Consider the following 27,775-nt stretch of genomic DNA (forward strand, 5'->3'; position numbering starts at 1 on the left):
CTGCTCCTTGCGCCTCGTCTCCCAGCTCTGAGCACTGGCCGTGCGCCCTGCTCCTCCTCTTGCCTCCGCAGCTTCTCTGGGAATGCTGCGACTTCCTCCTCGCATTTGAACGTCCAACTCCAGCTCTTGGAGAGGACGCAGAGCTGGACCTTTCCATGCTGGCTTCGACGCACATTTTTACGCGTGAATTGATGCGCTCCCATCATTCCGGGCGGACCGCGCGGATTTAAGCTTCTGGTAAGATTTAACGACTTGCACTACTGGAAGCGAAGCTTTCCTGTTAATGAAACCGTAAGAGAAGAAAGTTTTATGCGACTATTTCCGTAAGTGCATATATTTTTGTGTGCAATTTGGTGACGCGTGTAAAGCATTGACTGTTAGCAGCAAGGGCGTTACTAAGATTTTGTAAGACAGGGGCCTCAGCCCACACAGACAAATTGAATTATTTTCTTAAAAAAACAAACATTTCAAACACTTTTTGGACAAAAAGTGTCTAATACATTGTGTCAGATACTTGCTTATAATAGCTTTTTTATGTATGACTAAAAGGTGAGAAATGTTGGAATTAACAATAATTGTCATTAGTTACATGCTGCCGTCCAAAGGAATCCCATAAGGCTTGGAAAAGAGTGACTAATGTGACCCCTGGACCTCCCTGCTGAGCATCATGGGATGTGGCACTTCTGTTGCTACTGAAATGCAAGTAAAGCAACTGGAAACAGGTAAAAGTACTTTATCTATCTATCTATCTATCTATCTATATATATATATGGGTGCTCTGTTTGCAAACAGACTAATTTACAAAGCTTAATGTTGTATGTTATATAAAATATAAACAAAGAATAAAGATTTAATAGAAGTTAAAATAATATGTTAACTTTTAAAGCAATATCTAAAATATGACTAAAACAGTATAGAAAGCACCTCTAATGAAATAGAAATATGCTTTATTGTCCCAGTTGATAAATCCAGGTGATAATATTTAAAAGACAGTGCAGCAGGTGATCAATATTAATAGGTTATTCACTCTACTACTGTAATTACCCATTTGTTTTCTTCTGATGTAAAACCAATCATCTAAATCTCTCACTTCATTTAAGAGCTTGTTTTGGTTTCTTTTGTTTAACCCTATTTTAAGTAGCACTTCTTAAAATAGGGTTAACAGTACCAATGTGCGGTTCCATGTGGTTTGTTCCATGTTTTGCTGTTTTCTGTCACTGTGTTTGCTCACATGTTGCAAACACACACACACGCATACAGATGTTTGACAGATAGTAGTTTTTTCTCCTCCCAGCTTGTCTTTTCTCCTCTCTTTAATGAGTGTTGTTACTCCCCAAAGCTTGCTTAATTTGTTCAGTTTTTCCAGTCCCACAGGAAAAACAGAACAACTTCCCTTGTGTCTTGTTATCGCTCCTACTTTGTTTGTCTGCGTGTGTGTCTTCATGTGTGTCTGTGTTTGCACATGACTTCATTCAATTACCAGCTTCTCGTGCTGACTCGTGTTTCCTCTCACAGATGAAGCCGTTAAAAGCCCCAGCCCGGCTCTCAGTAAGATCTTTTTAAGTCTTTGACTCTTCCCCCTGTATGGTATACATGGATGCATACGTATAGTACCGTGCAAAAGAAAAATACCCTTTGCGCTCTCTGAACTACTGGGTGTTTTATTGGGATTTTATCTGACAGATCGACACAAAGTTGTGAAAGAGATAGAAAAGAACATGTGCTTTGATATGACAGTGGCACATAGTAGGAGTATCATGCTGTGGGAATGCTTTCTTTAGCAAGAACAGTAAAATATGGGTGATGATAAGCAGGACAATGCTGTAAACTCTCAATGTACACTTTCATGTTGCAATGTGGCAGAAAAAAAAACGTCCAAGGGATTTTAACCATTTTTTGCCGAGATTAGTAGTCCAGAGGTTTGTAGCATGCTTCTTACTTGCACAGTAGTATCTTAGAATAAAAAGGTAAAGCCAATGTAAGTTCTTCAGGGAGCTAACTTATATCATCTGCCAGGTGGCTGAGCATACTATTCCACTTTTCTTTGCTTTATAAAGTCCAACATCTGATACTGTCCTGCAGCAATGAAGGCAGCTGTTTTGATCCAGCGGTGGTACCGGCGCTACATGGCCCGACTGGAGATACGAAGGAGGTACACATGGAACATCTTTCAGTCCATCGAATATGCTGGAGAACAGGACCAGCTACAGGTCTCTGTCTCTCTCTCTCTCTCTGTTACCTGCATCTGAATGATGTTTACAAAGAAGCCACCATAAATCTCTCATGTCCTTTTGTCTTGATCTCTCTAGCTGTCCAGTTTCTTCACTTATATGCTGGACAATTTCACCCACCTTAACGGAAACGGGCCTGGTGAGACTAAAACAGTGCTGACATTCAGATTTATTGTTTTCAGTAAATGCTAGATGACTCCTGTCATGAATCATGACTTCCCTTTTAATCCCATCGGTGGCTAAATTTGGTAAGGTTCAATTTTACGCTCTTATTATAGCTCCAAACGTGTTGTTTACAATTTAGTGTGGTCTGTTATTCAAAACTACTTCCGGCCTTGGTAAGTGGTGACATTTTAGTGTTTGTTAGTCATCAGCTGGAGCTAAGTTGCTGAGAAATAAATATAATTTCACATAATGAGCACAATTTTTGTGAAACAACTATGTTTTGGTCTAAATAAGAAAGCCCAATGTACACCCTGTTGCTTAGTTACAATCATGAATGTGGAGGCTAGCGTGTTGGTGTGTAGCTGCCGCAGTGTGTGTGGGGGTGTAGGCATGTGTATGACAGCTTGTCGCTTCATCGACAAGCTAGGCCGTAGCTCATCCTCCCGGCCGATTCCGTCCTGCATGTCGTCTTTCAATGGTTTTATATTCAGCTGTCATGCAGACAGGGTGGTCATTGTGTGCTGCGGACATCTGTGTTTTTTGTTTGTGTGTGCGAGAGACCTAGGACAGAACAAAGGGAATTTAATGGACAGCAGACAATAGTCCCTACTAAAGTGGCCTGTAGGTAGATGTCTGCTTTTTGCTTGCATAAATTAGAGGTCGTTATTTTTTTTTATTTGCATGTCAGAGTGCTCTCATGTCACATAGAGCTGAAAGTGATACTGTGGCAAGCTACAGTACTTACAGGAAGATACCACGAATTAATGTCTGTGTTGGGAATATTTTCATTTCACAATTTGACTGATTATAATCAATGTTCCTCTGACCCATTCAGACTCAGAATCTATTATGAAGTGCTCTAATTTTGGTTCCAGTCATACAAGTGGCCTTCATCATTACACTGCACTTTACAGTGACTTTGTACTTTCTAAGCTTTGAGGCAGCTGGGTTCTCGTGGGATAACTAAGAACAACTGAAATGAGTTTTTCAGCTTGTGAACATATCATCTCCTCCAGACCTGATCTCCCAGTTGTTGGATCCCGTCATCGACGCCTGGTTAGACAGAGAGACCTGCTACAAAACAATCCCCATCCCAGAGTCTTACACTGGACCTCGTATTTTGTTTCCTCTGTCTGTCTCTGATACAAACGCCCTCCTGAGTGCTTTTAAAGAGCAGCAGGTACCATTGTGACATTTTGTTTCGTCCTGATGCAACAATAAATGCGTCTTGAATATGGTGGACCTCTGTTTCCATGCAGATTCTACATGCCAGGTATGTCTTGCAGCTGCTCTACGAGAGCAAAAAGCTCCTCAAACAGATGCCAAATATTGTCCATTTGTCAACGTCCTACACCAAGGAGATCACCATATGTGGTGAGGAGTCTCAATTTCAGTTCTCCTCGTTAACAATTAGATCCAGCATTGTCCTTTCTCTGTACACTAAGGCAAACCTGAAAACATTTGTCATTCTGATGCTGTCAACACGTCAGGTCAGTAAACACATCAATAAATGGCCGCTGCTGTCTTTAAATGTGTCATAACTACTACTGCCTGTATCTTAATAGCAGCGCTGGAAGATATTTGCACACTAATCAGGCACTTGACTTCTCGTCCACAGCTGCCTCCTCACACCGACTTGCATCTCATTAAACTTAAGAAAACCTGTGATAAAAGCAAAGAACACATGCTGTTTGTGTTGAGGTGGTGCCAATTGGAGATGTTTGCATAGACGTTGAGGTTTAAGCCATTTAATTGTATTTTGATTTTTATATCTTTTGGACATGTTCCTCATCCCATGTGGAAACAACTCTGAGATCATCATCCTACCAAAACAGTTCACTTGTTTCCATGTCTCAAACTTCTTTTAATTGCTCTGACATTAACTTGAAGAATATAAAGGTTGTTCCACATTATTTCAATGACTTTGCAAAGTCCTCAGCATGATGCTACTGCCACCATGCTTTATAGTTGGTGCAGTTTCCTTAAGCCTCTTGAAGATTTGTGAGTACAACCAAGAAAGTCAACCAAATTGAGAAGATTTCAGATGTCCTGCCAGAATTATACCCACTGTTTTCTAAAAGCAAAGTGCCTAGGTACAACAAGCAATGAATTAGCAGGGCTATAAATATACATAATAGGCCTGTTTGTATAATTCAGGCCCTGTGTGGTTTAAGGAAAATTTGGAAAATGTCCAAATTATTTTGAAAAAATAAATGTCTGTTTTTTGGAAAAAGAACAACTCAAAGAAATTCAAAATAATCCAGAAATCCTGGATTACACAAGGTACACAAGTGTGTGTAACCCTTTTACCCAGAGCTGTATGTCCATAGCAGAATTAGCAATTTTTGTTTTTGATTTTTGTTGGGGGTTTTTGTTGCAGGTGATCTGCACGGCCAGCTGGATGACTTGCTTCTGATATTCTATAAGGTACCCTAAAGAAGGAATGTCCATAAGCAGAAATGTCTCTGTTTGTAGAAAGGCACAACAGAGCTTATAAAAAATTTAAATGTTTGTGCTGGTCAAAATGTAGTTAATTTTTTTGTTGTTGTTGATGTCCAGAATGGTCTGCCTTCTGCTGAGACACCCTACATCTTTAATGGAGACTTTGTGGATCGTGGGAAAAAGTCGGTAGAAGTTGTAATCCTCCTACTTGCCTACCTTCTGCTTTACCCAGACCACATGCATCTGAACCGAGGAAACCACGAGGATCACATCATGAACCTCAGGTGGGTGTGAGGGAAGAAAACATGGAGAAAGAAAAGTTCATCCCCAGAAGTCCTCAAGAATTTTCTCTTGCTTCTCAGATACGGATTCACAAAAGAAGTTATGCAGAAGTATAAGGTAAAGCCACCTTATAATGACATTTTTCCTCCTTCACAAAAATAACTTAGGATTTTGTGATAGCCTTTGGATTTTTTGGTCCACCATCATAAGATCTATTTGTTTTACTACATGCAGACTCATGGCCATGAGATCCTCCAGCTGTTTCAGGACGTTTTCAGCCTTCTGCCCATCGCAACAGTCATTGATGCAAAGATCCTCATTGTGCACGGAGGAATTTCAGACCAGACTGATCTGGAATTGCTCAGCTCCATAGAGCGGCACAAGGTCAGAGAAAATCCATAACTACCTTTTTATTTTATGCTTTATAAACTGCAGGGATTTTTTTTTTCCGTCATGTGAGGGCATAAAAAAAATCACAGGTAATTCAGATGGTATTAAGATTCTTTACTTTAGTCTTGCTACCCTTTAAAGTTCTTCACATATTGTCACATTAAAACAAACTTAAATGTTTTTCATTTGGATTTTAAGTGATGGACTGCCACAAACTACTGTACAACTGTGAAATGTCGATTTTTAAACATTTTTCAAACAAAAACCTGAAAAGTATGTTGCACATCAAAATACATCATGGTTAGTGTATTCAGTCATCCTTTGCTCTGACAGCCTGGAATAAATGAGTTTATTTAAGGGACATGCATGATCCACTTTTCAGATATTCAAACAGTTTTGCTGACCATGTGCCACTTTGTGCTATCCAGAGTATAACGCAGGGGAATGAGTACCTTTACAAGTCTATGTATTTTCTAAAAAAAAAAAAAAAAAAAAGAAGAAGAAAACAAAACTGGACTTAAACAGGAAACTGTATTTTGAAACATATTTCCTTTTTTTGAGTTTTGGTGTGTTTTGAGACACAAAACAATTACGAACTGAAAATAGCACTTTTTTTATTTCTCTTAAAGGTAATTCAAATTGAACAACACTTGAAATTACATCATTTTGTTTGTAGTAAACCATCTATGTGTTACTGTCACAGTTAACCCTAGCTAAAGCTTTTTAAATCACTTCCGTTGAGATATTTAGGGGCTTTGCAGGATGTTCTGTCTTCTTCTATGAACATCTATGTTAGTTGTTGACCTCACATCATGTCCTCTCAGGTGAAATCTGCCCTGAGGTTTCCTAGACGCAGTTTGGAGCAGCTTGACATCGGTCAGTCCCATCGACTGGGCAAAAGAATGAGGTCGACGGACATCTCTCGTCCCAGCAGCACTCGTAGCTACAATGGGAACCACAGGACCCCCACTCTGAGGTCTGACCTCTTATCTTTATTTGCAGATGTTCCCTTTTTTGGAGGATTTAGTCATTATTTATTCATTTTACTAAAATCCTGACTTTTCCTGCTACCTACTCTCATCCTCAGAAAGAGGAGATGCAGGCTGAGCTGGCAAGATAGCGGAGCCTCCACTTCGTCATCTTCATCCTCATCGTCGTCCTGTTCTTCACTCTGCTCTCCTCGAACTCCCTCCTGCATCTCACCTCAAACGTACCCCTCGTCTCCCAGCACACCCTGCAACGTCCTCCAGGTGCCTTTCCTGGACTCTCTGTCCTCTGTCCCTCTCCCATCACCTCCACAACAGGAACGGGAATGGAAACAGGTGAGAGATTTTTCAGCTCTGTTTCATAAGCTGATGTGTCATATATAGCATCCGTGTCCACTCTTGCATTTGCCAGATTGTGGATATATTGTGGAGTGACCCTAAAACCCAGGAAGGCTGCAGCCCCAACTCTTTCAGAGGTGGAGGCTGCTACTTCGGCCCTGACGTTACTCAGAGGCTGCTGTACAAGCACGGACTGCAGCTGCTCATCCGCTCTCATGAGTGCAAACAGGAGGGTTACGAACTCTGTCATAGCGGACGGGTAGGACACATTCAACGTGCTCATATTGCCCAAAAAACTGACATGTATGAACGGGCACAGACGAACTTGTAAATCTTATAGGTGATCACCATCTTCTCAGCATCAAACTACTATGAGGAGGGAAGCAACCGTGGTGCTTACATCAAACTGGGAAAGGAACTGGTGCCTCGCTTCTACCAGTACCAAGTCAGCCGCACAACCCGCAGGCTTACACTGACACAGAGGTGCAATGCAATCGCTCCTAAATTTTTTACTACTACCTGCAGTAGTAGGATAAGATTTATCCGATGCTAATCCATGTTTGCCTTCTTTCACCTCATCCTTCTCTTTCTTTTCTTTCTCTCAAAGATTTATGTGGTCTGTGATCAGTATTGACTCTTAAACCACTGGGACTCTAGGGGAGTCCCTCTTTCTGCACCCTAAAAGAAATGGAATAAACTATAAAACAGACAACAGTTTCCATATTTTAAAGAATCTCTGTTAATGTGTGAATCTAGTTCAGGTTTGATTTGCTCTCGTATTTTGCATTTTGAACAAATGCTGACTATGCCACAAGCTCCCAAAAAAGTGAAATAACTCTTGGATGTAATGGAATCAGAACCACCCTTATCTTATACAGCTATGCCTTCTTCTGTAAAGTGGACCTGCAAATAAACAATAGAAAACTGCTATGCTATGTGCAAGTAGCTGATTTCGCCCGAGCCCCACACCACATGCATGTGCCGCCCTCAGGCAGCATGCCACCTGGGGTAGTGAGCCACAGGGCCCACATCAGGAACCACTTTAATCTGTGATCACCCATCAGGCAGAGCTGTCAGGTGTGTTGTTCCCAGTCAGTCGTCACAGAAACATTTGCTGGAACCAGTCTAAGTGCATATTCCTCGTCTTTAAACACTGTGAACCTTGTATAGTGTCCCCAGCTTTGGTTATCTTGAATATTATTATCATCCTGGACAAAATATTGAAATGAAATTGTTGGTTTAGACCTTGTTTTTTATTTTTATTGCAGAGTTCGTGCAGCTGAAGGCTCTGCTCTCAGAGCTCTAAAGGAGAAACTGTTCGCCCATCGATCTGAGCTGATGACAGTCTTCCTGCAGTATGACCCAAATGAAACCGGTACTCTCTGCTCCTTCTAGCACCACACGGGGGTCACCCTTATCATCACATGAAGCCGCTACCTTAGCAGCAACTCCTTTGTTACAGGTTGCGTGTCAGTCGGTGAATGGGCCAAGGTGCTGGAATCTGTCCTGAGACTGGACTTACCCTGGCGGACACTTCGTCCACACTTAGTCCATCTGGCACCAGATGGCAGTGTTGAGTATCAGTCCTGCTTTGAGGATGTGGGACCAGGAGCTCCTCTGCCTCAGGTCAGAAGATAAAGTACCCAAGTGCTGTGTGAACAAATATTTACTAATCCCAGATAGGAAATGTGAAACTAAAAGACAAATCTTATAATGGTAATTATGTTATATTTACTGCATGTGTGTTTTTATTTTTTTTAGGTTGCTCCCAACTTGGCTGAAACTCTGTTCAGATACAGAACCGACATCGAGATCATTTTCAACATCATAGACAAAGATCATTCAGGTACATAAAACTCTACAGCATGTTGTAAGTTGGTTCATCATGTTCTCCGCCAATTAAAGTGTGTTCATGGTGGATGTGTTAAGGTCTGATCTCCATTGAGGAGTTTCGCCACACCTGGCGCCTTTTCAGCGCTCACCTGGGAGTTGCCATTGACGACAGAGCCATTGATGAGCTGGCCCGCAGTATCGACTTCAACAAGGACGGCAGCATAGACTTCACAGAGTTCTTGGAGGCCTTCAGGGTGGTGCACAAACTGGACATTAAAGATCATCATCTGAGCGAAAACGTGCATAAAGAGAAGTTTGTTTGAGTATCTGAAAGAAGGCAAAAGAAAAGGAGACATAAACTCGATGCGAAGAGATACACCTGGACTCCAAACGACTGCAACCTTCAGTGTTGATTTTTGAAGGTTCTTTTAATGTCTGCTATTTATTTATTTTGTTTAAATGGAAAAAAAAAAGAAATCTGCAAAAAATGAACTTTTTTTTCCTTTCCTACATTTACAAATTCACAAGCAGTATTTATCCAGAACCACATTTCCCATGAATGCAAAAAAAAAATTTGCTTCCTTTGAGTCAACTCTGTTTATTTTTCACAAGTGTTTCAAAGTGACTGCTTTGGTGTGTGCTTGCATGGTAATTGGCTCCTATACTCTGGTTTTCTGCCTCAGTGATTACAGACCCGGGCATCCTGTCAGCTCGGGAGTTGGAGTTTTTTGAAGCAGTAGTTTTTAGACGTGTGTGAACACAAAGTCGATGCAAGAAGTGTAGAAACTGTTTTAGCAAAGCTGACTGCAATATAAAGAGGTAAGGCTGTCTAAAGACAGACTTTGTCACTTCTGTATCTAATTAGCATTTGTGCCATTGCTTCACTTCCTGCTCCCTACTTCCCCTGATTCCTCTGGGATTTTCATTCTTCTGGACTCTACTTCTTCAAAGGCTTCCTACTTGCACTCTCCAAGTCTTTTTTTTTTTTTGTCTCTGCTCCTCCCATCTTCCTTGCTCAAACATTCATAGAGGTGCTGCAGTCCTGATGATTACAGTTTTATCCCGAGCACACAGTCAGACGGGAGCTCCGATGGGACTCCTGGTGCCACTGGTCACTTTGGCTCTGGTCCAGGTTTCAGGTATGTCTTGAAACTGAGGTTGTGGAGGTGCTGAGGACAGCTGTGATTTCAGGCACTGGCGGCGAAACTTTGTCTTGCAGTGTTTGGAGACACGGGATGCAGTGGGTTTAAGAATCTGGACAATGGACAGACATTTTTCCGGTATGGTGGACTGATGGTGATCTTCCGCTGTCATCCGGGATACAAGCTCCATGGACACAAAACCAACAGCTGTGTGTCTGGACACTGGTCTCGAGAGCTCCCGGTTTGTGTTGGTAACATGTTTAATTTTCTTCTAATCGCCAAGATTGAATGATTTTATTCTCTGGATAGATTAGCTGTTTGATTTAAAGTACTGGGGGAGAACAAGGGTAGTCAGAACTTGGACATTTTTAAAGATTTTATTGAAAGGAAAACACATTTCTTAAAAATACCCACCCTGGTCAGGTTCAGGGTGCCCCCATCCAGGCTCAATCAACCACGGGACAAGCAGGATGAATGAGGATGGCTCCTGGACAGAGTTCAGCTGTAATAGAGGCTTTCGCTTACACGGCCCTTTAATGATATACTGCAAGGGCCACACCTGGAACAGCACAAAGCCAGTCTGCAAAGGTGAAGGTGGAAACATCTGTTTTTCTCTCTTAAGACACACTCATGTTGTTATATTATTAAACATGTGACATTTGTCTTTTTGTTTCAGAGGCAGACATTATGAGCTCAGTTTCACTCAACAGCCTCTACGACTTGAACGCGCTCCAGAAACTCCAGATTTCTGCAGCTTTAAAACATCAGCTCCTCCACTTCAAAGCTGTCGGTGGCGGGGCTTCCAAAGAAGCACGCCTCAGATTCGATCGTTTGCCTTACGCGCCATTCAAAATGTTAAAGGGTGAGAGATATAATCTAACAAACCCAAGAGGCGACCTCATTGAGCGGAGTCAGTGTTCCAGCGATGGGACAGAGACAACCCAAGGAACCAGAAGGTTTGGCACTGTGGCGCAGACTTCACATGATTCAGCGAGAAATTTGGATAAAGCTACACAAATGTTTTCCTCAGAAGATCATTTTCCTCCCACTGTCCGGTCTGCTCATCAAACAGAGCGTTCAGCATACGAGCCGCGTCTTTCAACCACATCTGCACCAGCTGGTCCCGCTGTTACTGCAGCACCTGCAGGTGGAGCTCTGCACCGGTCCACTACTTCTTCCGTGGCTTCGTCCTCCTCTGGTCCCAGTTCCACCCAGTTCAGCACGCAAACACAGATCTCGGATAACGTCACCCTTCTTTCAGACGTCTCCAACTCAACTGACTTGAGATCCTCCTGGAGGGAATTTCACAACTACACACAGTCCAGCACGTCAAAGCCAGTTGTGCATCTTCGAACTATGTTCCCATACCCACCTGTGCCTCTTCACGGGACGTTTTACTTCCACAATCTAGAGAACCCAGGCCCCAGTGAGTTTAAATATTACATCCAGTACGCCTGTTACAGTGGGTATACTCTGGCTCATGGAGACGTAAGCAGCTACTGCCAGCCTGGAGGCGGGTGGAGCCGAGTCACCCCCATCTGTCAGGGTAGGTGGTCGGATTTGCTTTTTATTTTTTGGGGGGGGGGATTACTTGACTGCTTTCTCATGCAACTTATCTTTCTTCTTAATTTAGAGGACATAATTCCAGAAGGTTTGGCTCAGTGGTGCAAACTTCACATGATTCAGCAGAAAATTCGGATAAAGCCACACAAATGTTTTCCTCATAAGATTGTTTTTCTTCCACTTTACAGTCTGCTAATCAAACAGACTTTTATCTAGTTTGGCAGAACTGAATTATCCAGGCCAGCTTTACTACCAACTTTTGATTGCGTTGTTTATTTTTTCTTAAAATGTTATGTTACAACATTTAGCGTGAGTCTTCTAGTTCAAATTTAGGAGTATGTAAAATGTAACTGTTTTTATTCCGTTATTTCAGTGTAGCTCATTGAATGCACATTTATGTTACTTTTTACTGTTATTTAGGCAGAATTACCACATTTTCATTGTATTTTGTTATGTTGACGTTTAGGGGTCAATGTTTTTTCATAATGAAAGAAAATTGTCTTGGTATAACCAAACGTTTATACCAACTTTTTTTTCTCCTATCCATCACAATGTTTAAGCTCATCATCTGCCGTCTTGATTGATTGTTTAAAATTTGCAGATTACAGCGTAAGAAAGCTGCTCAGTTTGTGTAGCCTGTCCTTGAGATGAGTCCTTCACAGATATTTTCTTAATAAAATCGTTAACTTAAGAAGCAAAATCTAAGACTGCTGACAACGTTCTTGGTTGTTGTATCAATAATTAAGATCCAAGGTGAACTTTATGAACTAGTTTGATGATTTAAACTATTGATGAGTCCTGTCAGCTCTTGCGGAGTTGCACCCCACACAGTGCTTAAAGACAATTTTCCCTCATGCTAGTAATTTGTTCAACGGATGATCTGGTCACCTCTTCTTCTTTAGAGTTGACACCTTGTTCAGTTAACAATGAGCTCTGCTCTCACTCCTCAAACTACAACCAGAACTCTAATGAGACACAAAGCAGAACCTGGTGCCAATGTAGATCTGGTTTCGCTCTGCTGGGTGACAAGGAGACCCATCGAGGTTGAGCATATTGTTTTATACACCTGATTCTTTCGTTTTTTCTTTTTTTTTTTTTGCCAGGACGGTTTTGTAGCATTGATCTCTCGCTGCTGGTACTTCCTAAGGCATGTTCCTGCAAAGCAAAACATTTAGGATGTTTAATGTGTCAAAGTTCACAGACTACCTCAATTATGCTGAGAGATTTATGAGATCACTGCAGCACTTATAGACACTTGGTAGTTTATACACATACCTGCTCCCTGACAACCTGTCATTATTATTTGTTTATTTTGGTCCTCTGCACTATGAGAAAGAAAGAAAAAAACCAAAACATGGACAGAGATGAGGCTGGAGAAATGTTGGTCTATCTTCCAGCAGAGACTCCTCTCCTCTGCGCTCCTCTGTTTCCTGTCTGAGGGACAGGATGCAGGAAAACATCTGGGTTATGGTTTGCTCATTAGAGGCCATAACAGCAGGCCAACATAGAGACATACCAGTGAAGTTTTAGAATACAACCTGTCATATTTTTTTGCTCCTCAATTTCCTTCCCCTGCAGTCTGTGCAGTTGTCTCAGTGGCTGCAACCAGCTTTTCCAACATATCGAATGACAGAGTGTGAGTGTAAATAATTCATTAATGCTTGAACTCTGCACCGAGCGTTGATATAATCTGTTCCTCTGGATGCAGATCTGGACGAGTGCGCAGAGGGGCAGCATCAGTGTCAGCATCAGTGTCAGCAGAGTTGCATCAACACATTTGGCTCCTTCAGGTGCGGCTGTCATGTCGGGTACCAACCAACTCCTGACCAGGCTTCCTGCGTCGGTGCGCCGATGACTGTGTGTCCTTCCACATTCGTGTTTATGTGAGTTTCCTCTTGTAAACAGACTATCTGTCTCCACATCTTTCCAGATGTTGACGAGTGCCTGCTGCCGGCAGCGGTCACAGGTTGTGTGTTTGGCTGTGTTAACACTCCTGGGAGCTTCCTCTGCTCTTGTCCAGATGGCTTCAGCCGGCTGAGTGCAGATGGCCGCTGCCAAGGTGGGAAAGCATTTACTCAATATTAAACTGAGCTGTGGCGCCTTATGGTGGAGTGCTGTGAAAAACAGACTCCTTCTGTTTTTCTTTTTTTTTATCACACTTCAGTGTTTTCGATTATTAAACTACTTTTATAATAACCTGACCTTGACTGAAAAAGCAATTGCCTCCAAAAGCTAATAATTGAAACAAGCCTTTTTGTAATTGCCGTCAGTCTTTGACCTCATTATAGGGGAAATTTGGCCCACTATCTGCGTATAAATGTTATCATTCAGTTACTTTAGATTTTGTTTTAACATAAAAGGTCTGTTTAATGTTCTGTCACAGCATCTCAATTGGATTTAAGCCTGGACTTTGACTAGGTTAGTTTGGATAGCCTTTCTCCCTTCATAAATCAAATCATCAATGTTAGAACTTCATTTAGAATTTACTTGGGTTCTCTATGATTAATATCAAACTTTGGTTGATGATCTGAAACACTTAAGTGTGACAAAAAGCAAAATGGTTCTAAATGTTCTTATTTAATCCAGACATAGATGAGTGTGCAGTTAATAACGGACTTGGACCCTGCAAGCTGCGGTGCCACAACTTGCCAGGATCCTACAGGTGCTCCTGCTCTTCGGGCTACATCAGGGCGCAACTCCATATTTTTGAGGTGGATGCGAACATATCTTCGGCGCCCCCCCATATATCGAATGATGACTGAGGCCTGCTCTTGCTTTGAAATATCAGGTGTGCAGTCCAGTTCCACTGCAAAGTACTTAGAGGACTTGATCTTGGCAGATATTTTACTCAAAACACACTCTGATATTGAATCTAAAAATTCATTCTGAGTGCACCATGTCAGATATCCAGTGGTTTGTTTGGAGGCAGCCTTTCTAAGATGCTCTGCCAGTGTTACATCATATCGTGCTATGAGCTCAAGGATTCCCAGAAAATTTCCATTTTTAGGATTTCCTAACTGAGAATTTTTCCCCCTTAGTGGCAAGTTTCTCTCTGCAAGGAAAAGTATGCAGTCGATAACTCTAGTCAACACACTTCTCCAGTGTGCTTTTTCAGCTGCCATGGTTTTCTGCAGTTCACTATCAATAGTCTTACCTAGGCGTAAGCGAGATGCCATTTCTTTCCACGTCAGATAAGCATTTATGTGAGAACTACTGGTTTCATGGTGCTTCAGTGTTTTTGAAAGACATCGCCAGTTATTATACCCCTCCACAAGGCATGTGTCAAGAACTTTAGCTTCACCAAAAAGCTTACATGCAAAACAATAGACTCTGTTAGTATTTTTAGAATACAGTAACCAATCTCGTTCAACTTTCTCTCCATTAGACAGTAAACGAAAACAGTATGCTTTGGAAAAACACCTCTTATTCTTCTCTGATCTTGGATATGGACCATCAGAAACTTTCTGTGGGCCATTTACAACCATGTACTGCCTAAATGTGTCCCCCATTTTGTGTGGTAAAGGCCATTCAGATGGTTCTTCTGAATAAAGCCTTGTCTCGGCTCTCTCCTCCGCAGCTCTGTGCTTCTCTCTCTCTTCATCATCTAGTCCTCTCTGCTCTTCCTCTCCCTCATCTGCACCTTTCTGTTTCTCATTCTCCTTTCTCGTGGTTGACTCACCATGACTGCCTGCACTAATTTTCCCAAAAAAAGAACACAATCAAAGATGGTCATCAGAAACTCAAACCATCATGGTATATAGGTTTTTGTTGCTTTCCTAATGCCTACCTGATCTCATCACTTGTCTCCTCTATCACTGACCTCATGTCTGTCTCCTTCATCCCTTGTCTGTGGTGTTCTCCACTAAGTCATGTGGTCAAAAAAGCATTATTAGTTGTAAAAATTACAGATCTTACCGTTTTTAAAAATAATGTTTAAAAATTTGTGCTTGAGATGGACTAGTTGCTCCCTCACTTCCACCTGCATTAGACCAACCTGTTGCCTTCCCCTGTCTGTCCTGATTCTTCCTCTTTCATCATTTTCTCTTCTTTCTCTCCACCACCACAGCTGAATGACATAAATTTTGTGTTAAATAGGCTTAAAAAATACAGCAGTCAAACTACAATAGAAATTAAACTTTAATTTAAATCATCTCCTTGTTGGATAACAGTTACTGATTGGACATTACATCTGATCTGACTTATCAGATACATCACAACACCACTGTAGTGGTATTGAATAAGACATTTAAACTCAAGTGTCCCCCTGCCAAAAAGGTTGGGAAAATAGGTCACCAACCTTTTTGAGTTTAAGGGCTTTAGTGACTCTGATGACTAATTTGTCTGATACACACATGAACTTGAACAACTCATCTTTAATTAAAGAATCCATAATACATATGAGTGAAAAAAATGCACCCAGGAGGGCTAAGTGTTGGACCATAGCTGGGCATTGCCGCTCTTGTGCGCTATTCTGTTCCCCTGCGAAAATCTGTTCCCCCTGTGTCGGGAGCGCGCATTACAGCCGGAGAGGCGGATCTGACCATTTTCACGGCGCTTCTGATCGATTTCTCGGTAAAAACAACTCAGCTTGTAACATTTAGTTTAATCGGCAGCTGTTGTTTACAAAATTGTAAAAAATAATTAAATAAACGAGGTCTTTTTACGCTGTTTTGTGTTATTTTAAACGCCAAGAGAATCGGTCTTTTTCTAACTTTTGTCACTTCCGCCTGACAGAAATAAAAGTCAGTCACCAAAACACAGTTTTTCAACACTTAGTGTGTATTTATAATTTTTCATTGCTGATATAAGACGATTGCTGAAAGCATGGCACAAAAATTAAGACTTCCTGAAAAGACGAGAGCGTGGGCTTTCTGGTAAATCCCCTTCTAATGTAAAATATGACAGATTACTGTAGTAAGGAAATTTCTAGTATTCTACAGGCTATCACACATAACAATTTTTGAGAATTTGGCAACAGTTGTCAAATGGGGGGAGGAGAATAGAGAATGGATATTTCAGCTGCCTGAAATAATCTGTTCCCCCTCCATAACATGGGAACAAATTCATTCACCAACAAGTCTTTAACTCTGTTTATTCCTCTTATCATCAACAATAAATCCTGTGAATTTGGTAACATTTGCTCTTTATTTGACAAAGTTATGAGGGGGGAACCATATATGTCAGCTGCCTGAAATAATCTGTTCCCCCTCCATAACATGGGAACAAATTCATTCACCAACAAGTCTTTAACTCTGTTTATTCCTCTTATCATCAACAATAAATCCTGTGAATTTGGTAACATTTGCTCTTTATTTGACAAAGTTATGAGGGGGGAACCATATATGTCAGCTGCCTGAAATAATCTGTTCCCCCTCCATAACATGGGAACAAATTCATTCACCAACAAGTCTTTAACTCTGTTTATTCCTCTTATCATCAACAATAAATCCTGTGAATTTGGTAACATTTGCTCTTTATTTGACAAAGTTATGAGGGGGGAACCATATATGTCAGCTGCCTGAAATAATCTGTTCCCCCTCCATAACATGGGAACAAATTCATTCACCAACAAGTCTTTAACTCTGTTTATTCCTCTTATCATCAACAATAAATCCTGTGAATTTGGTAACATTTGCTCTTTATTTGACAAAGTTATGAGGGGGGAACCATATATGTCAGCTGCCTGAAATAATCTGTTCCCCCTCCATAACATGGGAACAAATTCATTCACCAACAAGTCTTTAACTCTGTTTATTCCTCTTATCATCAACAATAAATCCTGTGAATTTGGTAACATTTGCTCTTTATTTGACAAAGTTATGAGGGGGGAACCATATATGTCAGCTGCCTGAAATAATCTGTTCCCCCTCCATAACATGGGAACAAATTCATTCACCAACAAGTCTTTAACTCTGTTTATTCCTCTTATCATCAACAATAAATCCTGTGAATTTGGTAACATTTGCTCTTTATTTGACAAAGTTATGAGGGGGGAACCATATATTTCAGCTGCCTGAAATAATCTGTTCCCCCTCCATAACATGGGAACAAATTCATTCACCAACAAGTCTTTAACTCTGTTTATTCCTCTTATCATCAACAATAAATCCTGTGAATTTGGTAACATTTGCTCTTTATTTGACAAAGTTATGAGGGGGGAACCATATATTTCAGCTGCCTGAAATAATCTGTTCCCCCTCCATAACATGGGAACAAATTCATTCACCAACAAGTCTTTAACTCTGTTTATTCCTCTTATCATCAACAATAAATCCTGTGAATTTGGTAACATTTGCTCTTTATTTGACAAAGTTATGAGGGGGGAACCATATATTTCAGCTGCCTGAAATAATCTGTTCCCCCTCCATAACATGGGAACAAATTCATTCACCAACAAGTCTTTAACTCTGTTTATTCCTCTTATCATCAACAATAAATCCTGTGAATTTGGTAACATTTGCTCTTTATTTGACAAAGTTATGAGGGGGGAACCATATATGTCAGCTGCCTGAAATAATCTGTTCCCCCTCCATAACATGGGAACAAATTCATTCACCAACAAGTCTTTAACTCTGTTTATTCCTCTTATCATCAACAATAAATCCTGTGAATTTTGAAACTGTTGGTCATTATTTGTCTATATATCGTTTGAAGCAATTAATTATTCGATATTTTGAAATCTAAGATGGTTATAATAAATATTACTGTTGATTTGATTATCTTTATGTAATGTATGCTCTGTTTAAATGTGTATCTTCCAAGTTACAAATATGTTGCAGATATTACATCTAACAATGCACCTTACAATATAAACACATAGGTGTTTTCTAGAAAGTCAAAAATCACGTGGTGCTGTTGCTCCAATCAATTATGCAAATGTGCAGGTGTTGGGCAGATTGTCCTCTTTTTCCCGGACATGTCCTACTTTTCAGACCTAAAAAGATGTCTGGGGGGAATTTAAAAATCGTCCGGGATTTTGGTCAACTGCAAATTACGTAATCCCTGAGCCGCGTCAGTGCGGGCAGCCCTGTTCTTAATCAGAAGATGGCTGCCAGTACGCCAACAACATGCGAAAGCGCAAATGTATGTAGTTTTCCCGCTTTTAGACTTTCTGTCTAGCACCCCCCCGCCCCCCCGCTGCAGGTTGTCCGGGTTTTCCCAAAGTAAAATATGGTCACCCTAAGCTAACTATTTGAGTAAGTCGACACTTTTCTTAAATATGGACAGTGTTGAATATGAAACGCTCTTTAACTATAAAGTTAAAGGCGAATATCCACCGCAGTCAACGAAGGAAAGAAAATATGTCATTCGAAGGAAAGCCTCGTCGTACAAGATTGAAGGTAATTATCTTTAGCTTCCAGAGTGATGCATTGACGGTAACCTCTACTTTAATATGTAGCAAATAGTGGAATGCATAAGTTATCTAAAAACAGTTAGATAACATTCAATGTTTTTTTGTTATTGATTTACTGCTGCATTTAATTTCGATTAATATGTGTGCACACACGAACGTTACTCCACGTTATAATGCAGGAATAACGCACACTGTTCTTGACTGCAGTTGTTATTCATGCACTGTTTATTTTTTTCTCCAAAAGTAAAATTTTAAAATAAATATGCATTTGATAATGTCTTTCTTCCTGTTCTGTTTATTGCATGCTTCTTGTTTCAGCCTCTATGTATAACTCAGTAGTAGTAGTATACATTTGCATATTTGTAGAATTATAAATGTATTTTAATAATAGAATTTCATGCTTCGGTCATATTTTTATTGGTGTCCTTTATCTTTCCCAAGGAAATGACCTCTTCTACGTTAAACACAAAGGCAATTTGTCCTCAACAAAGGTCAAAGTTGTTAAAGGTGCTGAGGAAGCCGAAAGAATATTTGTTGACTTCCATGCCAGCCCTACAGGTGCACATTGTGGACAAACAAAAACAACAGATGCCATCTCAAGGAGATTTTATTGGCCAGGAATGTCTGTGGACATCAAGAAATGGGTATGTTACATAAGCAGTGGACTAAATAAATAATTTTCTTTCGTAATACCAAATACAAGATTTAAATTTTAGGAAAATAAATGTGTAAGCCTTATTTGTTTTACCAATATGAAACTATAATTGTCCAATAATGTCAACTTTGCATGTCTTAAATTCACTCACTTCCCAGGTCTCTGAGTGCTCATCCTGTCAGGCCAGTGCCCCAGCACTGAAACAGCCATCAGATTATACTCCCATAAAGGTAAAGTAATTCATAGTAAAAAGAAACAGTTTTAGTGAGACTACATGATAGTGTGCAGCAGTGGAGTGGTTGGTTCTCCTGCTTTGTCCATGTTCTCACAAAGGGCCTACATTTTGAACAAGTTGATGTATAAAATTAAGGAATGTATTTTTATTATACTAAACATTTTACAATATACTGAGAACATATTATTTTAGCTTGACAAAATACTGCTTATGAAGCTGCTACCCCCGCGACACGACCCCGGATAAAGCGGAGGAAAATGAATGGATGGATGGATATACTGCTTTCAAAGATTTTCCTGTTCTATTTTTTTTTATTTATTTATCTATTAAATCTTTCATTTAAGGTGACCCATCCCTTTGAATTAATTGGGATGGACCTCATTGGAAAACTGGCCGAAACAAAATCTGGACACAAGTATATTTGTGTCACGATTGACTATTTTACGAAGTGGCCACAGGCATATCCACTAAAGACTAAATCAGCACCTGAAGTTACGGAATGCATAATTAAGTTTGTGCATCAGTTTGAAGCCCCCAAAAGGATTTTGACAGACCAAGGACGAGAATTTGTAAATTCTGTAAGTATTTATTTTGAATCTCTTAGAGAAATTTAACACAATGAATGTCCTCCTTCACACTATTTTGTTCGATATGTTGTTTAAATATGCAGTCTATTTTGTTAGAGCTAATTGTTTATAAATTTTCAGATAAACCAGGAAGTGTGCAAAATTCTCAATATCAAACGAAGTCTGTGTTCCCCATACCATCCCCAAACAAATGGGTTGGTTGAAAAAATGAATGGGACCATTCAAAGGTGAGTACTATCTCTAATCTATACATTTTCAAAGAAAGATCACAAAACAAGACGTGTATTTGCTAAACTACTTACAAAATAAGGCTAATTGTAAGAAATCACGTGTTATGTGTGACATCTTACACTTTTCATGTATTTCAGAGCTCTGAGTAAAGCTGTGGATGGCCATCCACACACCTGGGATGAGTATTTGGATGCTGTGATGTTTGGGATACGCACCAAAAAACAAATAACCACACAGTATTCCCCATACTTCCTCATGTTTGGAAGAGAGGCACGCTATCCCTCGGAAGTCCCTGAACATTACATGGTAGGGTTATGGTCAATCTTTCCATTTCATGGTATTGTATTTAAGTAAAAAATTCTATTTTTCAGTTACCACTTGAGTTTCTTCAAAAACATTTTATGTTTTCTTGCATAGTCAGGAAGACTTTGCATCTGAATTAAATTTCAGTGAGGTCATGAATTTATGTAAAGCATCTACTTCAAGTGCATCATTCACAAAGGACTTTATTCTGAAAAGGTTTTCAGAATTTTTTCTATAAATGTGAAAATTGTGTAAACCATTTCAAGAGACATTGCCAGTATACTCTCTTCCAGAATATATTGTGATATCTCACTGTAGCATGCCATAAATATGATGAGTGTATGCTTTCTAAATGACAGATTTGAACTGACACTTGAAATATTAATTTTGTGTTTAAAGATTGACGGTGCTGTGGAGGACATCGTTGGAGTGGAGGAGTTGGCAGAGGAGGTCAAAATACAAGAAAGCCTGAGGAGCATTGTCAGCGACAGTGTTTCCAAAAAACAGGAGAAAGCAAAGGGCAGAGCACAACACATTGGCACTGTGTTTAAACCTGGTGACCGAGTGTGGAGGCAGAACATACGCAGTCAGCAGAGAAAAGGTGGGAAATTGGATGCTGGTTTTCTCGGACCCTATACAGTCATCAGTATCCAAGGCAAAAATGCAGACATTCAAGATGATAATGGTGTGATATTCCGGAAGATAAACACTGACCATCTGAAAATCTGCATTAGAGAGAGTCCCCGACTGCCACATTGTTTAAAAAATCAAGGAAGCAAAATAAATTTTGCTCAACCCCTGGCTGATGCAGCACTACCGCCTTATGATACAACATCACCCCCCTCTGCTCCAGCATCACCCCTCTCTGCTCCAGCATCACCCCCCTCTGCTCCAGCATCACCCCCCTCTGCTCCAGCATCACCCCTCTCTGCTCCAGCATCACCCCTCTCTGCTCCAGCATCACCCCCCTCTGCTCCAGCATCACCCCTCTCTGCTCCAGCATCACCCCCCTCTGCTCCAGCATCACCCCTCTCTGCTCCAGTGTCATCTCCCCCTGCTCCATCATCTGCTACCCAGAGAAGCTCTCTAGCAGAGAAATGTAAATTTTATTTTAAATTCACAAAAACTGTCTGTCTTTGTACTAATATGCTTTCGTCTTGTTTTAATGAAAGGAATAATTTCAGTCAGTCAGTGCAACAAACTGCTTGCTTTATTATTAATTCCTATGTAAAAAATAGCTGTATGAATCAGTGAAGTTAATACTTCCTCAGACTCCAATCATATGATTTGCATAATATGGATAACATATCAAATGTTTTGTAAAATTAAATGAAATTGGTGTCATGACAATGAAACTAATCTTTAACTTTTTATTTGTTTTCCACTCCTCACCCCATCCTCATCATCAGATGTGCATGATGCTTTTACTGGAAAAAACGTCTTTGTCCTTCTGTCAAAAGTGAATGCATATAAGTTGTTTTACTTTGACATTAATAAAATTGGTCCTCACATGGAACTGGAGAGTCAGGTAGGTACAATGACTACATTGTTTTCAAATAGCACAGCTGTTACAGTATTTAACTAATCTTTTTTCTTGTAATACATTTACAGTCTATTAATGCATTTCTGGCCGTCATCGTGAAGGAATACAACAGCAAGAACACAGGACAGGCTGTGTTCATAGATTCATTTGCAATGACAGCAATGTGGCAGGGAAAAAGTCCTAGATTAAAAAAGGTAGATCTTACACATTCCACTGTGCTTCTGTGTTACTCTTCCATGTGTTATTAGTATTTTTGAATCGATGAAAAGAAAATGTTTTGACTTTTATATGATTTTACAGATTTTTCTGTATCACCTATAAAAAAAGTATAATCTCAGTGCTATGTGTGTGTTACTAAACATGTTTTGTTCTTGATATGAAAAAATCTATGTTTCTTTTTATTATTCACAGATGAACCCAATGAATTATGAAATAATTCTGGGAATCAACAATCAACACCACCACTGGACTTTAGTGGTAATAAATGTTTTTATACTCTAAAAACAATCTATATCATACTTATCTCATAGACAAAAACCACATGAAAACTGTCGAATGCTCACTTTCTAGGTGATCTACCCACAAGAGAAAAAGTCTTTGTTCTTGAATCCACTGGGGGAATCAAAACAAGACATCCAGAAATGCTTGCAAATCACAAGGTATGGTTAAAAATTTAAGTGTAACTCAAGTATGAAAATCAAATAAAGTTGTTCTTATTAATATATCTATATTTACAGGGCATTTATGAGGAAGAAGGGGTGCAATGTCTCACGTTGGACATGTGACACAGTCAAGCATCCAAAACAACAAGATATTACATCATGTGGTGTATTTTCACTGAAGGTGCATACATATTGTCACACAGTGTATGACTTTAGGATTTTGATATATATTTTGAGACATGTACAGTGAATTACTTACTTTGTTACTTAAATTTAAAGACATTAAATGAAGCTGTTCATTTCAGTTTGCAGAAAAAATCCTGTCAAAAGAGGTTGTTGATTTTCCTGTTTCCAGAGAGGCGGTCCACAGCATGAGGTTGGAAATTGCTGTGAGACTAATCCTTAACAGTGGTGAGGATAACATTAATATTCCTATTTTGAGTGTTTATGACAATTGTTATCATGATTACTATTATTTGTATGTTTGGCTAAAACATCTGTACTTAGCAAAACATAATACATTAACATGGACTCGGAAAACATTTATTTAAGGAAATTGTTTGTCTACAAATTAATAAGTACAATCATTTCATCTTCTATATTTTTTTCATAAATGACTGTGTTGGTGCTTAGCACATCCTGTGTAATAGTTTTATACACACACAAACACACCAACACACACACACAGACACACACACACACAGATGAACCCAGAACCTTTTTATTTTTACTGTCTGACTCTAAATTGTAGGAAACCTTTTTTTAGTTTAGTTAGAAGGAACAAAAGCTAAACTTTTGTTTGTTAAATGTCAGTTTATTACTTTTCTTAAATTTAGAAGCTTTCATATCAATGTTTCTAGATGATGTCATAACTGTGTATAATCTTAAAGATTAATTCACATCCTCTTATTTCAAAGTAGGTCCAGTTGTGGATGTAAAACAAAAGTTGAAGAAACATTTTCTTCAAAGGCAGGAAGATTAAATCAGGATGGAGGAAAAACTGGATTTCCACTAGTTTGGTTCTTTCTTTGGTTCCTTTGTTCCAGATTTCTGAAGATGGCATGTTGATTTATTCAAATAATATTAATCAAATATTCACACCATAGAAATGTAATCATGTGTTCAGGAAGGAGAATAGTTTTAGTCATTCTTTGTTATTTACTCCAACAATTGTTCAAGGAAATGTGATTAACCTGATAATTAAATTATCCATGTAGAGGTCAAATTAACCAGTTTATTGAGAAACAAAACATTTTACCATTTTACTAATTTATCCACATTTATCCACAAGTAAAATACTAATTTAATCAAGACAGTTATTGGCTCCCTTATTGTCTGAGTAAGTAAAGATACAAACATTGATGGACTGAAGTTATTTAAAGTATTTCCAGTCATGCTGACCTGTTAAAGCTCTCCACACTGCAGACACATTCACCCATTCACTCTCACTAACACACACACACACACATACGGTCACGATTGTACATGTATAATCGTGTGTGTGTGTTTTTATACTTTTGTTGTTAACAGAGGACCTAAAAGACTTGTGTCACTTCTGTGGAGAGATGGAAAGTGACACGGATGTGAACTGGGTAGGAAAGTTTTTAGAATTATTCAAAGACTTAGTGTTAGTAAACTAAATGAAGAGGACAAGTTTTATCTAATCTTATCTTGCGTAAACAAGCTATGATATGATCCTCCAACAGTTGGAATATAAGGGAATCTAAAATGATTGCTTATATATTGTAATTGTAAAGACATATTTTTCTAAAAAAAACCCTGATATTTTTGGTTTCTTTCCTAGATCCAGTGTGACGTGTGTCTGAGGTGGTTCCATCATGCGTGTGTGGGAAGCCCACCAACTGAAAAAACATATCACTGCTTTGCCTGTTTGCCTTAGTTGCCTTTGTTCCTGAGATTGCTGTGGTGTGCTGGTTTATGTATGTTGTTTAAAGGTTAATAAATTACATTTTGAAAACTGTTTGATATTTATACTTACAAGACTTTGATATAAGGCAGCTATGGAAAAAAGTTTAAATCCCAAAGCCCCTCATAACTTTGTCAAATAAAGAGCAAATGTTACCAAATTCACAGGATTTATTGTTGATGATAAGAGGAATAAACAGAGTTAAAGACTTGTTGGTGAATGAATTTGTTCCCATGTTATGGAGGGGGAACAGATTATTTCAGGCAGCTGACATATATGGTTCCCCCCTCATAACTTTGTCAAATAAAGAGCAAATGTTACCAAATTCACAGGATTTATTGTTGATGATAAGAGGAATAAACAGAGTTAAAGACTTGTTGGTGAATGAATTTGTTCCCATGTTATGGAGGGGGAACAGATTATTTCAGGCAGCTGAAATATCCATTCTCTATTCTCCTCCCCCCATTTGACAACTGTTGCCAAATTCTCAAAAATTGTTATGTGTGATAGCCTGTAGAATACTAGAAATTTCCTTACTACAGTAATCTGTCATATTTTACATTAGAAGGGGATTTACCAGAAAGCCCACGCTCTCGTCTTTTCAGGAAGTCTTAATTTTTGTGCCATGCTTTCAGCAATCGTCTTATATCAGCAATGAAAAATTATAAATACACACTAAGTGTTGAAAAACTGTGTTTTGGTGACTGACTTTTATTTCTGTCAGGCGGAAGTGACAAAAGTTAGAAAAAGACCGATTCTCTTGGCGTTTAAAATAACACAAAACAGCGTAAAAAGACCTCGTTTATTTAATTATTTTTTACAATTTTGTAAACAACAGCTGCCGATTAAACTAAATGTTACAAGCTGAGTTGTTTTTACCGAGAAATCGATCAGAAGCGCCGTGAAAATGGTCAGATCCGCCTCTCCGGCTGTAATGCGCGCTCCCGACACAGGGGGAACAGATTTTCGCAGGGGAACAGAATAGCGCACAAGACCGCCACAGCAGCTTTAGCTTTCCTGTGTTAATATTTCCTGAGTTTTATTTCGGTCATTCTTACTTAGTGCGCGGTTATGTGTCTGTGACAGGTTTATGTATCAGATATTCATAGAAATACAAAACAAATCGCGTCCCTTAATGGTTTAATAGGGGAGGCAACTTTTAACAGCCAAATATGGGACGATTCCGTATTAGGCTAGCTGCTAGCTTTAGCTAACTTGATTATTTACAACCCTCCTGTCCTGCTAATACACTGACGGTACTTACCTACTATCTTTCAACCACATTGAAAGGCTTTTTTTCATCCCGCCAACATCTTTATCCTTCTCCCTTTTCCTTTTTCTGTTTTGCGCCCCGGACAGCTTTATTTTCTGCCGCTCCATTTTGTCAAGTGCACTACGAGTGGTAGTCTAAAATTAAAAAAAAAAACAAAACGCGCCTGCGTACTCTTAGGGGCGCGTGCACAGCCACCTGTATGGGAAGGGAGAGCGACAGGAGGGGAGGTGAAGGAGCAGAGGGGCGCCTAATCAGTGCTGTTCCCCTGTTATTGATCATTTCATTCTGTTAATTATAGAAAATGCCAACAAGAAAAAAAAATTTTTCGAGACGGGGTTTTGGCGCCCCCTCTAGTGCAGCGCCCCTATGCGTTGCATACCCTGCATACCCACTTTTTGCGCCACTGGGCTACATCTTAGCAGGAGACGGACACAACTGCTTTGCAGAGTGTCCACCTGGATACAGGAAGAAACCACTTACACTACCAGAAAATTCAACAGGACAAAATCCAAAGCTGGAGTGCGTAGGTAGGGATGAATTGATACACTCAATGGGTCAGTTCAGTTTTTTTCCAAACTGGAGTTATCTTTCTCTGTTGGCAGATATAAACGAATGCCTGGAGAACATGTGTGAATGGCAGTGCATCAATCTGCCTGGCTCCCACCGCTGCATCTGCCCCCGAGGATACACACTGCACCGAGACGGGCGACATTGCAAAGGTTAGTGTAGTTATGAAGTGTGGATACAATTGAACCATTAAGACAAAACCAACTAAATCACTCTTTTTCTGATATTGCACAAATTAGGCATGCGACTAAACTAGAGTTGCAACGAGGCAGAAATTAGTACAGAAGTAACTTCCTGGGTACACAGTCAGTATTTTTGTTTGTTTCATTAAGATTTTTTTTCTGTTTCCCTTCTCCAGATATTAATGAGTGCAACCAGAAGAATGGAGGCTGCTCTCATTTGTGTTTGAACAGAAGAGGAGGTTATAAGTGTGCGTGTCCGGCCTCCCATCGTATGTCTCCTTTCAGCTGGAAGAAATGTTTGCTTAAGACAACAGCGCCCTCCGCTGGCTGAGCTCTTCATCTCCTCTGCTAAACATCGGGCTTTTGTTCAACACTGACAACTTGGTATTTAAAATATTTTATTGAAATATTAATAATTAATTTCTGGTTCCTGGTCCTTCGCCTTTATTTTGCCTGTAACTTTTCAGCTTTTCAGGCAATGGGATAGGATAAATATTCTCTATTTTATCTTCCAATACTTACCCAGACTTGGAAAATACTTCAATTCTATATTTTTGTAGAAAGCCTAATTCATATCCTTAATATCATCAGTGTCACTGTTAGTATAGACTTACACTAACAGTGACACTAACCTGCTGTATTTAATAAAGTATGTGTAATTAATAGTTTTAAAGAAAAAAAATTGACATTTTAACATGTTATTACAAAACACTAAAAGTTGAACAGTTGGACAGAATGAATCTACATCAAACAGCGGTGAGGAGCTTGGAGGTTTCCTGAAGTCTTTCACACATCAGTATTGGACAACACATCATTTTTCTATAAAATTGATAAATATACTATGCTGTAACTACGCTGCTCCTAATGTGATTTTTACTGCACC

General features: G+C 39.6%; 3 protein-coding genes and 1 long non-coding RNA gene across 14 annotated transcripts in view; all 4 read left to right on the forward strand.

Annotated features, from left to right (window-relative positions):
• ppef1 (protein phosphatase, EF-hand calcium binding domain 1) lies at positions 1–9,502 on the forward strand. 5 transcript variants are annotated; one of them, XR_004338965.1, is made up of 21 exons: positions 1–237; positions 586–722; positions 1,516–1,548; positions 2,083–2,210; positions 2,310–2,370; positions 3,413–3,576; positions 3,656–3,770; positions 3,842–3,886; positions 4,777–4,823; positions 4,956–5,122; positions 5,201–5,237; positions 5,355–5,504; positions 6,335–6,486; positions 6,598–6,832; positions 6,909–7,094; positions 7,176–7,318; positions 8,104–8,210; positions 8,298–8,461; positions 8,597–8,681; positions 8,765–9,090; positions 9,352–9,502. XR_004338965.1 is itself a non-coding variant. In XM_032560847.1 (20 exons), the coding sequence occupies exons 2-20, from the start codon at positions 668–670 to the stop codon at positions 8,989–8,991; spliced, it is 2,301 nt and encodes a 766-aa protein (XP_032416738.1). In that variant the 5' UTR covers positions 1–237; positions 586–667; the 3' UTR covers positions 8,992–9,130. The 5 variants fall into 5 exon arrangements, 4 of the variants coding, with proteins under 4 accessions (XP_032416738.1, XP_032416739.1, XP_032416740.1 ...); XM_032560847.1 differs by lacking the exon at positions 9,352–9,502 and having other exon boundaries at positions 8,765–9,130; XM_032560848.1 differs by lacking the exons at positions 1,516–1,548; positions 9,352–9,502 and having other exon boundaries at positions 8,765–9,130.
• Positions 9,399–27,775, forward strand: part of LOC116718663 (P-selectin) — a 19,858-nt gene continuing 1,481 nt past the window's right edge. For 2 of the 7 annotated variants that reach the window (XR_004338967.1, XR_004338966.1), the window contains exons 1-10: positions 9,624–9,807; positions 9,888–10,061; positions 10,234–10,398; positions 10,487–11,356; positions 13,082–13,216; positions 13,304–13,432; positions 13,960–14,057; positions 26,556–26,670; positions 26,746–26,862; positions 27,069–27,276. Coding sequence is in view for 4 of the 7 variants with exons in the window: in XM_032560851.1 (XP_032416742.1) it covers positions 9,714–9,807; positions 9,888–10,061; positions 10,234–10,398; positions 10,487–11,356; positions 13,082–13,216; positions 13,304–13,432; positions 13,960–14,057; positions 26,556–26,670; positions 26,746–26,862; positions 27,069–27,223 (2,052 nt within the window). In the remaining 3 variants the exon portion in view is untranslated. Of the gene's footprint in view, positions 9,488–9,623; positions 9,808–9,887; positions 10,062–10,233; positions 10,399–10,486; positions 11,357–13,081; positions 13,217–13,303; positions 13,433–13,959; positions 14,058–26,555; positions 26,671–26,745; positions 26,863–27,068; positions 27,746–27,775 lie in introns of those variants that run through there. The other 5 variants (XM_032560851.1, XR_004338968.1, XM_032560852.1 and 2 more) reach the window with 5 other exon arrangements.
• Positions 14,068–14,718, forward strand: LOC116718668 (uncharacterized). The gene is made up of 2 exons (XR_004338969.1): positions 14,068–14,290; positions 14,508–14,718. It is a non-coding gene; the product is annotated as an uncharacterized LOC116718668 (long non-coding RNA).
• LOC116718666 (uncharacterized) lies at positions 20,306–25,042 on the forward strand. Its single transcript, XM_032560856.1, has 11 exons — positions 20,306–20,431; positions 20,573–20,741; positions 21,138–21,837; positions 22,148–22,266; positions 22,350–22,475; positions 22,693–22,758; positions 22,852–22,940; positions 23,019–23,124; positions 23,249–23,354; positions 24,474–24,535; positions 24,748–25,042. Exons 1-11 carry the CDS (start codon positions 20,412–20,414, stop codon positions 24,841–24,843), a joined length of 1,659 nt encoding a protein of 552 aa, XP_032416747.1. The 5' UTR covers positions 20,306–20,411; the 3' UTR covers positions 24,844–25,042.

This window comes from Xiphophorus hellerii, chromosome 4 (genome assembly GCF_003331165.1).
Source record: "Xiphophorus hellerii strain 12219 chromosome 4, Xiphophorus_hellerii-4.1, whole genome shotgun sequence".
NCBI classification, from domain to species: Eukaryota; Metazoa; Chordata; class Actinopteri; order Cyprinodontiformes; family Poeciliidae; genus Xiphophorus; species Xiphophorus hellerii.

Coding starts and splice junctions, on each gene's coding strand:
- ppef1 (XM_032560847.1), top strand. CDS start 668: ATGGGATGTGGCACTTCTGTTGCTACTGAAATGCAAGTAAAGCAACTG. Junction 2,211..2,309: donor GAGAACAGGACCAGCTACAG/GTCTCTGTCTCT, acceptor TGATCTCTCTAG/CTGTCCAGTTTCTTCACTTA. Junction 7,095..7,175: donor AACTCTGTCATAGCGGACGG/GTAGGACACATT, acceptor TAAATCTTATAG/GTGATCACCATCTTCTCAGC.
- LOC116718666 (XM_032560856.1), top strand. CDS start 20,412: ATGAATGGGACCATTCAAAG. Junction 22,476..22,692: donor AAAGTCCTAGATTAAAAAAG/GTAGATCTTACA, acceptor TATTATTCACAG/ATGAACCCAATGAATTATGA. Junction 24,536..24,747: donor GTGACACGGATGTGAACTGG/GTAGGAAAGTTT, acceptor TTTCTTTCCTAG/ATCCAGTGTGACGTGTGTCT.